At 47.3% G+C, this 12,963-nt stretch overlaps 1 protein-coding gene across 1 annotated transcript in view; it reads left to right on the top strand.

Moving 5' to 3' along the window:
• Positions 1 to 12,963, top strand: part of SPECC1 (sperm antigen with calponin homology and coiled-coil domains 1) — an 86,123-nt gene that overhangs the window by 8,047 nt on the left and 65,113 nt on the right. Inside the window, exons 2-3 of the mRNA XM_088657568.1 lie at positions 2,784 to 2,957; positions 4,271 to 4,406. Of these exons, the coding sequence (XP_088513694.1) occupies positions 2,808 to 2,957; positions 4,271 to 4,406 (286 nt within the window). The 5' untranslated portion in view covers positions 2,784 to 2,807. The remainder of the gene's footprint in view (positions 1 to 2,783; positions 2,958 to 4,270; positions 4,407 to 12,963) is intronic.

Here is a 12,963-nt window from a genome sequence, read left to right as displayed (position 1 = left end):
CTTTGTCCCTGTCAACACCAACGCATCGCAGTATCGCACCAGGAGAGGGTTAAGGGGTTGTCTCTCAGCAGAGGCCCCACAGCAACTAATCTTAGCCAGCCGTTTCTGCTTTACCCATGTGTTGGTTTTTTTTGTACCGGATGTCAAGAACACCAGTCCTTTGAAGGCAGGCGAGTGGGCGGGAGAGACTCGAAAGGCAGCTTTTTAATAAAAGACAAGCGGGTGTTCCTTCCTCCACCAGCACTGGAGACGTGATGGATTGATAGGTGGCAGACGGGCCGCAGATATGTTTATTCCGTTTATTATTTGTGCTTCGAGGCCTTTCCCTGAATCAAATGGTTCCAGGGCAGGTTGCAAAACCATCCCAGTTAAAAGCGTATTATGACTCTCATAGAACTATAGACGCGGGTGGTGCTGTGGTCTAAACCACTGAGCCTCTTGGGCTTGCTGATCAGAAGGTCGGCGGTTCGAATCCCCGCGACGGGATGAGCTCCTGTCGCTCTGTCCCAGCTCCTGCCAACCTAGCAGTTCGAAAGCACACCAGTGCAAGTAGATAAATAGGTACCACTCTGTCGGGAAGGTAAATGGCGTTTCCATGTGCTGCTCTGGTTTGCCAGAAGCGGCTTAGTCATGCTGGTCACATGACCCGGAAAACTGTCTGCGGACAAACACCGGCTCCCTCGGCCAGTAAAGCGAGATGAGCGCTGCAACCCCAGAGTCATCTGCGACTGGACTTAACGGTCAGGGGTCCTTTACCTTTACCTTTTTAGAACCATAGAGTTGGTCCTCAAGGGTCATCTAGTCCAAGCCTCTGCAGTGCAAGAATCGCAACTAAAGAACCAACCTCTACTTTAAAAATCCCAATGAAGGAGAGTCCACCACCTTCTTTTCCACTGTCAAACAGCTCTCACTGTCTGGAAGTTGAACTTTTAAGGACCGCCTCTCTCCATATGAACCGACCCGGACTCTGCAATCATCCTCTGAGGCCCTTCTTCATGTGCCTTCCCCATGAGAGGTGTGGAGGGTGGCCACACAAGAACAGGGCCTTTTCTGTGGTGGCTCCCCATTTGTGGGATGCTCTTCCCCAGGGAGGCTCACATGGCACCTTCATTGTATACTTTTAGGCACCAGGCAAAAACATTCCTCTTCAACCAGGCCTTGGTGCCATGCTCCACCACCTCTCAAACTACAGAGGGTGGTGCCAAGGGGGCTTCTTCTGCTGATCTTAACCCCCGGGCAGACTGACATGGAAGCAGACGGCCCTTGGACTGTTGGGGACCCCAGTCATTTAGGACTTTACATGACAGTGTTAACATATACTTGGGAGACACTCAGGTACACATGACCTTGACCTTCTCAGATTAGAAAAGGTGGGGTGCAAAAGCAATAAATAAACAAAATAAACCTTCTTGCCTGCAGAGTTTGTGCCTGAGCAATAATTCAAGTCCTCTCATCCCTCCAGTTTGGGGGGCTGCTGTTGAGGGGGGGCTTCTAAAACTGTGACGGCTGAAAATCACTCTTGTGATCCTTCTGTGTGAAGAGAGAGAGGGATCAGAGAACATTTGGAATATCTCTTCCAGATGCTGTGTCAGCCTGCACCAGATGTTCTCTCTCTCTCTCTCTCTCTCTGCTGGGGAGCGGGGTGGAGAAAGGGGCTCAGCAGGCTGTCCCCATGTCCTGCTCTACCTGGAGACAATGTCTGCTTTGCAGGGCGGGCTTCAAATTGCACCTGGGCATCAGAAATGAACAGGTACATCATACACAAAGGCCATGTGGGCACATGATGGTGCGCTGGGAGGTATTTCTATTCAAATAATCGCTTCTGCTTCTGTGGTTGTGCGGTGCAATGGTTAGCATGTTGGACTAGGGTTTGAATCCCCACTCAGCCATGAAGCTCACTTGGGCCAGCCACTGCCTCTCCCAGCCTAGCCTACCTCACAGGGTTGTTGCGGGAATAAAATTGGGGAAGGGAGCAATGTCCTCACCACCTTGAGCTCCCTGGAGGAGAAGGTGGAGTATTACCTGCAACAAATAAGTAAATAAAATGCATTTATACATACCATTTTGACTGTGGGAATAAGGCAACCAAATACGGGTTGTAGCCAAACAGAAATATATGAATCAAAATTTTATATAAGAATTATACGTACATTAATATAGAACTTTGGCCTATGCAATATACATTTTAATTTATTTGTTTTATACAATTCCTATATAGCAAGAAAAAGAAACCCTCAAAGTGTTTTGTTAAAGAATATTCATTTAAAAATATTTATATACCACTATGCCATTTTTTTAAAATCAAAGCAGTTTAGAGCAATAAAACATAAAACAATACAATAAAAACCATAAAAGGGTCAATGATTGTGGAAGGATTTTTTAATTGCCTGCATAAGCCTGATGCAACAAAAAGGTTTTCAGCCTTTAAAGATGGTCACGAGAAGTCGCCAACCTTTTACAAGGAGAACTAAACTATAATGGTAATAAAAAAGAAGACATCTAAATTTGTGTGTGTAAAGTACATTCAAAATCATACCCTTTTCCGTCCCTGTTCTGGGTGATGTTCAGGGGAAAATGTGTTGCACATCTGCTCCAGTAATCACAATTACTTCTGTATTTAGAATCATAGAATTGTAGAGTTGGAAGGGGTCATCCAGTCCAACCCCCTGCAATGCAGGAATATATACCCCTATGCATCTAAATTAGCATGTGCAAAGCTGTTCCAAATCTGCACTGGAACCAAATCTGCCTCCCTTTCCTCATTCCCTCTTCCTTTTTTGCAGACTGACTCCCCACCTGGAAGGAAGATGAAGGGTGCCACAAGGCCATGGAGCACGGCCCTCTCCAAGCAAGGGTGCCACGGGACAGAACGAGGGAAACCTCTGCCCTCCGCCCCCGTGGGCATGAAGACCTCCAAGTCATCCACCTCCCTCGCTTTCGACTCCCGGCTCAGCAAGGTGGGTTTGGGGCCGATACTCCACTCCAGTTTTGAGGTCTAGAAACTTGCCAAGTTTGCTAAACCCTACGCTCAGCCGTAAATCCTGTGCTTGCAGCAGGAAGCGTAAAATTGTGTAGCTTGGGTCGACCGGAGGCTGAAAGCTCCCTGAAAACAAAAGAGGGAGATTGTTACGGGACATCAGAGCTTTACGCAGAGACTCGTAAAGGTCAGGAAGTCAGCTCCCCTTTCTTCTCCCTCCCACCACCCCACAAAAAAGGCAAGCCAGCCATGATCTGTGGGAGAAGCCTTGCCAAAGACGTCAAGCCCTTCAGATGTCTCGCTCCCTTCAGCCAGTCAGTGGCTTGGCTACCAGAGAGGCGGTTGTCTTCCAGCTGTGCCTGCAAACCCCACATTTTTGTGAGTTGGCCCAAGAGATGAAAGGAGGGCGATGGCCTGGAATGGAAAGGGAAGGGAAGGAGCGGTTTGATGCCGTCGCTGCAGCAGCCCACAGAACTCGGGAGCCTGTTTTTTATTTCCCCTCCTGCGCCTCTGGCTGTTTGGTGAAATCGTTCTCTGGAGGAGCGAGCCTTGGTTCATTATTATTATTTCATTTTATTTCTTTTCTCTTTTTTTTGAAAAGAGATGCTTAAATCTCCTGCTTCAAAGAGAGAGCCGTGTGGTTTGTCAGGTGGGATTGAAGTTTTCCAGGTGTCCCCATCATGGGGGGCAAATGAGGTCAAGTCCTTGATGCTATGAGTGGAGAAGGAAAGGGTTGCTAAACCAAGGCCACATGCCCTCCAATATTTCTCCAATGAAAATAGGGACATCCTATTCTATTATTATTATTATTATTATTATTATTATTATTATTATTATTATTATCATCATCAATGCTTTTTTTAAAAAATGTTTAGGGGTACTCTCATTTTGACTCAAGAAAATCACCATTTTATAGTTCAAATCGGGGGGGGAATACAGTAAATGGACAAAAGTACAAAGATTCACAAAATGTTTAGGGGTATGCGTACCCACAGAAAAAAGCACTGATTATTATTATTATTATTATTATTATTTCTTTGACAGAGAAAAGAATGCTCGGCTGAGCAGCCTGTGACTATTAATGTAAAAAATCTGGCTTTGGAAAATTTCTGTTGTGCCCTCCTTCGCTTGATGCCCTAAGCTCATGCTTACTTTGCTTAATGGTTAATCCAGCCCTTCCTGGTGGCCACAGCTAAGAAGGCCCTGCAGGGATGGGCGTGTGGGAACTCTAAGCTTAATGCCTCTTCCTCCCATCTCAGCTCCAAAGCGCTCTGACCCGCTCCTCTCTTGCAGCTGAAGAGAGCCAGCAGTGAAGACATGCTCACAAAGCCAGGCGTCATGGCAGCCTCAGGAGGCTCCCGGCTGAAGAAGACCATCACCACGGGGGCCATTTCCGAGCTGGCTGAGAACCGGCTGCGGCCTGCCACAGGTAGGGGAAGAGGTGGTGAAAGCTGGGTGTGGGGTCTCCGATTTCTGCCAGAAAGCTTAGGCAACTCTCTTGCGACTCGCTTTTCATCGCAGCGATAAGCTCATCTGGGGGAGAATTTAATGGGGAGAATGCGGGGGATCCAAGGCGGGGCGGGGCAGAATGCTGCCATCAAGTACCTCCTGGAACTACAATTCCCAGAGTTCCCTGTGAAGAAGGACTGGTGGTTAAACTCTCCTGAGAATGGTAGCCCTGGGAGTCAGGTTTCCCCTTAACAAACTACAGCTCCCAAGTTCCTTAGGCGCTAAGCCGAGTCCAAGACCACACACAAGCCATGCGTTTAAAGAGCTATGATACCACTTTAAGCAGTCATGGCTTCCCCCAAAGAATCTTGGGAGCTGTCGTTCGTGAAGGCTGAGGAGAGCTGTTCAGAGACTCCCTGTTCCCCCATCGCAGAAGTACAATTCCCAGAGTGGTTTCATAGCCAGTCCCTCTTCCTAGGGAAATCTGGGAATTGTAGCTGTGTGGTAAGGGAAGTGGGGAGGTCTCCACACAACTCTCCGCACCCGGAACAAACTACAACTCCCAGGATTCTTTGGGGGGGGGAAACCATGGTTGTCTTAAAGTGGCACTTTAAATATGCATGGTGTGAATGTGGCCTCAGTGTAAGGCCCATGTCCCTAAGGGAGCTGTTGAAAGTTTTTGCAGCTGACTTAAAGGTGCTTGGGGTGGGCTGGGGTGGGCCCTGTTGTTTTGGTGGAGGGAGACTGGCTAATGCTGCTTTGAACACCAGCAGCCTTTTGAATGTTTGCCTGGCATATGGCATGTTAGATGCATATGTGCAAGTAAGTGGATGTCTTAACCCCCCCCCAAAAAAAACCACCTGTTAACTGTCTCATGCTATCTCCTTCCTCACGTGGGAGCAGACCCTATCAAAGATCCACCGCTCTTGTTCCTAAAGCTGTGGTTCCCAAAGAGAGTGGTACTTCTCCTTGGGGGGGGGGGGCAGTGGGATTAAGAGGCAAGAGGGTGGAGGGGTGGCGGCGGCGCAGGAGGTAAAAATGACTACAGTACCAAGCTTTGAAAAAGCTGGTATCTCTGGATCAAGTTCGTCAGTTTTGTTGAATTAATTAAATTCTAATTGGATTTTGAAAAAATCTGCAATCAGTTGCTTCCGTTTTGAATTTTACTGTTTTATTATCCCCCTTAAGTGGGTTGTGCAGACTCTGAATAATGCTTTCTATAGGGTAGGGGACGCTGGGGGCGAATTTATAGAAACAAGGGTGGGCGGTGCCCCCAAAAAGTTGTGGAACAGCTACCCTAGAACTTCCTCCCACTGGAGATTGGTTAGCGGGGAAAGAACGGCAGGAATTGACGTTTGGAGTTTATTTTTTGCTTGTCTTCAATGGGGCTCTGCTATCAGGATTTCCTGTGCTCCCCACCCCCTTGTAATTTGTGCAGTCTAACCACTGGAGGGCGCCAGCAGTCAGCCCAAATAGGTGAAAACCCGACTGGAAATGTTGTCTTAGGGGAGAATAAGCAGAGAATCTGATGGAAATGAGAGCAAAAATTGCCCGCTCATTTGTCCCACGCCCGGAACCGAGATCAGTCTGTCAAACACAATCGCGATTCGCCGTTGCTGCTCTTGGCCTGCAAATGATACATGACGGATGGCTGTGGAAGGTCATCAGCTGAGGGCAACGCTTCACACATCTGATGAATCAGGCTCCAATTTGCGAAAGCTTTAATGCCGTAATTACCTGCAAGATCTCCTTACACGTGCACCCCATAGGTGCGCAGTTGACCGCTTTGCTCTGCAGAAGTGGCACCAGCGCAGCTGCGGCATAACAACCGTTGTGCATTTGTAAGGAATTGTTCTTTTTAGTGCGGCGGCACCTTTACTTTGGCACTCCCTGCAATCACTGCCTTCTGCAGGAGCGAGTTCCACAGTTTAACTATGTGCTGGGTGAAGAAGGGCTTCCTTTCTCTGTCCTGAATCTTCCAACAAATGGTCCAGAGAGAGAGAGAGAGAGAGAGAGAGAGAGAGAGAGAGAGAGAGAGAGAGAGAGAGAGAGAGAGAGAGAGAGAGAGATGTGCATTGCAACGGTATGGCTTAGGGGCGGGTAAAGGTAAAGGGACCTCTGACCATTTGGTCCAGTTGTGACTGACTCTAGGGTTGTGGCACTCATCTCACATTATTGGCTGAGGGAGCCGGCGTATAGCTTCCAGGTCATGTGGCCGCTGTAGTGGTACCTATTTATCTACTTGCGCTTTGATGTGCTTTCGAGCTGCTAGGTTGGCAGGAGCTGGGACCAAGCAACGGGAGCTCACCCCATCGCGGGGATTTGAACCGCCGACCTTCTGATCAGCAAGCCCTAGGGCGGCTCTGTGGTTTAACCCACAGCACCACCCGCGTCCCTTAGGGGCGGGTACCTTGCCACAAACTTCCCATTTCATGCGCATGAGTGTGTGTGTTTGGGGGAGTTCTGTGCTGTCTCCTAGAAAGCTTTTGGCGCTGGTCTTGCAATCCAGACATGCCTTGCCCACTAACCCGGCGTTTGTGTTTGAGGAGCCAGTGCCTGTTCCCTAGGAGGCTGGCTGACTAGCCTGGTAGGGCCAAGGCTCTGGCAGCAAACAAACAGGCTTTCTGGCAAAGCAGCCTTGGCAGAATAAACAAAACCCGCCTCCCTGTATGTTTGCAGGGAGAGAGACGGACTGAGTGGTGTTGCTGTTTTAACACCGCTTGGCATAAATGGGCATCTCCGTACTTTCTTTCTGACGTGCCAACAGGGCCCCAGTGGAATCCGGGCTCGGTGGCACCTTTTGCGGGCAACTCTCAGGGCCTTCCGAGGGAGCAAAAGTCAGGGAAGTCAGCATCCTTGTCTTTAAACCATGACTGGCCAATCCAGAGGTGCTGTACTGCCTGCCCAATAGGAACAGGCGATCTTGGGTAGCCGTATTTCCGTTACTTGCCTCAAGGCGAGGCCTGAGATCACACCAGCGATGCTGGGTTTTCCAGCAAACCCGATTCCTTTTTCTGATGACCTTAACCAGTCTTCTGCAACCTGGCGCCCTCTCCAGATGATTCAGACTCATGGGCGTTGTAGTCCAAAGCTTCTGCAGAGGCTGCCCTAAAGCAACCCTCATCCAATTTTAGCATGGCTGCAATATTTAGTAAACAACCCTTTAAAAAAAAAGAAAGCCATATTTTAATTTTAGCATCCTGTACTAATGCTGCCTAAACCTATCCAATAACTCGATCTGAAATCTTTATTTATTTATTTATTTTAATGTGGGGGAGACCCTTTTGAACCACCCTCTGATGTGGTGTAAATATTTTGTGCTGAAGCTTCAAAGCTTAACTTCAAAATATGTGCAAGGTTTTGCGAGCCTTGTGTTGCTTTTTTACTGGCGCGCTTGTTAAGCAGTTTAAGACCTGACCGCTCAGTTAGCATGCAGCTCCCTCAGATGTTTGCTGAAATTTTTTTTTGCAAAGTGAAGCGAGGGTGAAGTGGTCCTTGAAGGGGGGTGGGGTGGGAAAACATGCTGCAGCTTGCAAATGAGGTCTTGCACTGGTACCCCTGTTCTACACCGCTGCCCCTTGACCCAAGTCTCAGATCAGGGGTGCCCGCAGTCGGACTGGGTGGTCCCCCAAGCCCTGCCTCCTCTACAAACCTGGCTGACTGATTTGTGTATTTATTTATTGTCCATGCCTGGCTTTTCCTTTGATGCTTTTTAAAAGAGTATCGGGCAAATTCATTCAGGAGAAGTCATGGAGTCATAGAGTTGGAAGGGATCCCAAGGATCATTTACTTCAACCCCCTGCAATGCAGGAATCTTACTCCATCTTCCATGTCACAGCCCTTCAGTTATTTGTTGGTGGCTATTGTATCTTCTCTCAATTTCCTCTTTTCCAGGCTAAACATGTATCCAATTCCCTCAACCATTCCTCATAAGGCTTGGTTTCCAGACCCTTGGTTGTCTTGGTTGCCCTCGGGTTCTGCATATGTTCCAGCTTATCAACATCCTTAAATTGTGGCACCCAGAATGGCCAAGGCAGAATAGAGTGGGACTGTGACTTCCCCAGGGACACGGGTGGCACTGTGGTCTAAACCACTGAGCCTCTTGGGCTTGCCGATCAGAAGGTCGGTGGTTCAAATCCCCACGATGGAGTGAGCTCCCATTCCTCTGTCCCAGCTCCTGCCAACTTAGCAGTTCGAAAGCACGCCAAAAAAATGCAGGAAGATAAATAGGTACCAGAAGAGGCTCAGTCATGCTGGCCATACGACCCAGAGAAACTGCGGACAAACGCCAGCTCCCTCAGCCTGTAAAATGAGATGAGCGCCGCAACCCGAGTCGTCTGCGACTGAGCTTAACTGTCAGGGGTCCTTTACCTTTACCTTTTGATGACTTCACTTGGTCTGGACATTAGGCTTCTGTTGATGCACCCTAGAATGGAATTACGTAGCTTTTTCCCCCTTGCTACATCCTGTGTTGACTCATGTTAACAGTGTGATGCAGCAGCAAAAAAAGCTAATGCTATTCTAGGCTGCATCAACAGAAGTGTATATCGATGGCTGCCAGCCACTGTATCCATGCTCTGCCTCCGTGGCCGGAGGGAGTGACACTTTTGTGGATAGTTGTTCCACTTTGGTTCCACTTGTAGGTTTCCCATTAAGAGCCTAAGAAGATACGAAGAGCCTTTGCCAACCATCCTGAGCTCCTTGAAGGAAGGGGTGTGATATAATTATGCTGTGAGCCGCCCTGAGATCTACAGATGAAGGGCAGTATAGAAATTTAATAACCAATAACGACGATGATGATTGCTGCTGATAAATTTTGAAATATTGCTATTCATTATATATTATTGAAAACAACAAATTGCATTTTTATCCTGCCATTTGTCCAAGGAGCTCGAGATGGCGTTCAAACCCTCACCATTTTATCCCCACAACAACCCTGTGAGGTAGATCAGGCTGAGAGGCAGCCCAAGGTGAGCGAGAGCTTCCTGGCTGAGTCCTCATCTCCCAGGCCCTAGCACAGCACTCTAACCAATACATAAACCATTTCCTTTTTTGAGATGCTGTTGCTTTCCAGTGCTTGAGACCCCAGAGCAAGTTGAGGAGGGGACTCCCAGTTAGCAGAGCTGGGGGAGGAGGCAGCAGCCTTAATTCCCACCCCAAGCTGGAGGAACGGCCTTCCTTGATTATTTACAGTCTGGGACACCGGGATCAGAACACGGCCGGCCGTCAAGGTCACTCTCCTGCAGACGCAGGCAAGGCTGGTGCCCCAGGGACGATTCGACCTTGCCGTTTTCTGCATCATCTTTCCCCTTAAACACACACACACCAGCAATAACTTAAAAAGAAATAAAATAACTCTTGCTTTCAGCCTTTCACAGTTGGTGGATGAATATGCTCGATTTTGACTTCTCCCTGTTCCTCGTTCTCCATATTCTCACAACAAGTGTGTGATTAAAAATAAATAAATGTCCTCATGGAGATTAATCAAGGTTCTACTGTCAATTTCTCTCCATGTGCACTTTTTTTTTGAAAAGCAGTTTCCCCTAATATAATGCATTTTTTACATTATTTTGGGACACCCGAGATGCGTGTTTGCAGGGCTCTCCCTGTTTCCGCAACTGTTTTAACTGTTTTTAATTCAGAATTTTAAACTCTGCAAACCTGTCCTGTGACCTGCTGGTGAATGGTGGGTAGCTGTTGTTGTTCCACTCATATAGGCACTTTCCTACACATTATTTGGCTGGAAAACTGCACTGCAAAATTTGGAGGAGTGCAAATTCGTTTTGGTTTGTGTATCCTTTCAGAAAGTGCAAATGTGGGACTGTAGATGTGTCTTTAAATGTGAATGGCATCAGATCCCCCCCTTGCAGTCAAGAGAGAAGTCTTGGTGTTGGTCTGTCTTTCCATCACTCTTTCATAGCATACCCCTTCTCTGTGTGTGTGTGTGTGTGTGCCTGGCATTACCCAGGAATTTGTAGAAACCGAAAGATGATGAGAGTTTAAAATAGTGTCGTTTGTGAATTTGGATCTGTCCCACTAAATATTGGAGGAAGTCGTGCCAAAGTCATGTTTCAGAATGGCACTCTGGGCGGGGACCCCCACCTCCTCAGGAGCCTATAGAAAACAGGCAGGCAGGCAGGCAAGCCACTTTAGAAAACACAAAGCAGATATATTAATGAAATGCCAGCAGCAAAACCTGGATCCATTGGCATCCAATTTAATTAGCATTTCAATCCCCCTGTAAAATGTGAACAGGCTCCAATTAGGCCCCAGGCAAGCACTGAGATCCCCTTTGAAGGCCAGGCCTTGTCAGACCCCCTCGCTTTTTTTTAGGAGGGAGGCCTTACCCACTCCTGCCCCACCAGCCATCAGGGATCAACAGGCTCTGCTTCTCTGCAATCCCTCACATCAAAGCAGGTCGAGGAGGAGGAGGAGGAGGAGGAGGAGGAGGAGGAGGAGGAGGAGGAGGAGGGACATGGGTCTTTAGGATCAGACAGATGGCCTCCTCGTTCTCCCTTCCTGAGATGCAGGCAGGGCAAAAAGAATATTGGAAAAGAAAACCCCATGGTGGATCTCCCCAACAAATATACTGTCAGTCAAAAAAGTAAATATGGAGGAGAAAGTGACCACATATGAGGATTTGATTATAGAAACGGATTCGGGATTCAAATTAAAACCATATGAGGAGGTTAGAAATTGCTTCTCTGTTTGGCTAGAATACCATCAGGTTAATGACCTATTTCTGGCAGATAAGAAAAAGTTAGGATTTGAAAAGAAAAGATCAAAATTCCAAATTGAGCTGTTGGAGAATAATGTTAAATTGTTATCAAAAATGTATGATTTGCTGCTTAATTGGTATACAATGGATGAGATAACGAAAGACTGTATGATAAAATGGGCTATTGATCTGGGCTACAATATAGAAATTGACAAATGGACAAAATTGTGGAAGGAACACCTTAAATTTACAGCATGCATAACACTAAAAGAGAATGTACTAAAGATGGTGTATCGTTGGTATATGACTCCAGCAAAGCTGGCTAAGATGTATAGGAAAAAAGAAAAAGCATGCTGGAAATGTAAGGAAGCAGAAGGCCACTTCTACCACATGTGGTGGACGTGCGACAAAGTTAAAAGTTTCTGGGAACAAGTTTATAATGAACTCAAAAATTTATTTAAATACACGTTCCCAAAAAGACCTGAGGCCTTTCTGTTAGGGCTGATGGGAAATGAAATTTGGAAAATAGACCAAAGACTGTTCATGTACGCCACAGTGGCAGCAAGAGTCCTACTAGCCCAGAGGTGGAAGACGACTGAAATACCCACAATTGAGGATTGGCGAGTGAAAATGCTGGAATATTTGGAACTAGCAAACCTGACATGCAGAATCCGAGATCAGGAGGACACGAAATTCAATGAAGAATGGAAGAAATTCCGAGAGTATGTTAAAGAGAATTATAAAAGTTTAAAGACTCTGGCGGGTATGTGTTAGAACCTACAAAGCTGATGTTTTTTTAAAGTTATTTTTTCTTTCTTTTGGTCAGACTGTTAAGTTGTTAAGGTTGTGTTTTGTCTCTCTAAAATGCGCGAACTAAAGAGAACTATACCTTTTACCAAAGGGAGGAGGGAAGTCTGAATTTGTTAGAAATTGACAAAGATACAATGTTGGAGACATTAAGTTGTTGTAAAACGTTTAATGGAAAATTCAACAAAAATTTTTTTTAAAAAAAGAGAGATGCAGGCAGGGCACACAGAGGGGTGTTGTGCCCCCCCCCCAAGACACGCTCCACTCCACTTGGGGGCATAAACCAGGAATGAAAAGAGCAGTTTTCATTTTCTATCCATGTTGGGTGATTTGCAGGCCATGGGGAGCACAGAGTGGAATTTCCCCATGGCTTACATTTCTGGAGAGAGGGACTCTGGCAGTATCTCCAGAAAGGCCCTGCCTGAAATTAGGGAGAGTCACTGTAAGTCATTGCAAAAGCTACGCTGAGCTGGGCTCTGTCTCAGAATATGCTCCCATTTAACCCTATTTAGAGCCAAGAGGACTGAAATCTTGCTTTGCTTTTGCGGGAAGATATTGGTGGCAGATTCCCTGGGGAATGGTGGTTTAGAAGGTGACTAGTATCAAAGAGTTGGAAGGGACCATGTGGGTCGTCATCCTGCCCACAGCCACCCCTGGGTGGGATTCAACCACCAGCCTTCTGGCTAACAGCTGCATGCACTGACCCATTGCGCCCCCTGCTATGGCGACGATGATGGAAACAATAAATAATGATGTTTCCTATAAACTGTCGGAATAGCCATCAGCTGGGTAGCTCAGCTGGGTAGCTCAGCTGGTTAGATCTGGTGCTGATAACGCCAAGGTTGCAGGCTCGATCCCCTTAAGCGACAGCTCAGCTGCATTATTCCTGCATTGCAGGGGGTTGGACTAGATGGTCCTCGGGGTCCCTTCCAACAGCATCGTTCAATTTTGGGGCGAGACTGCAAGCTTCTCGGGGCAGAGCACCTCCTCTGCGCTCCCTTCTCCAAATGCG

This window comes from Zootoca vivipara, chromosome 14 (genome assembly GCF_965207765.1).
Source record: "Zootoca vivipara chromosome 14, rZooViv2.hap1.1, whole genome shotgun sequence".
NCBI lineage: Eukaryota > Metazoa > Chordata > Lepidosauria > Squamata > Lacertidae > Zootoca > Zootoca vivipara.
This window is presented reverse-complemented; position numbering and strand designations above follow the sequence as displayed.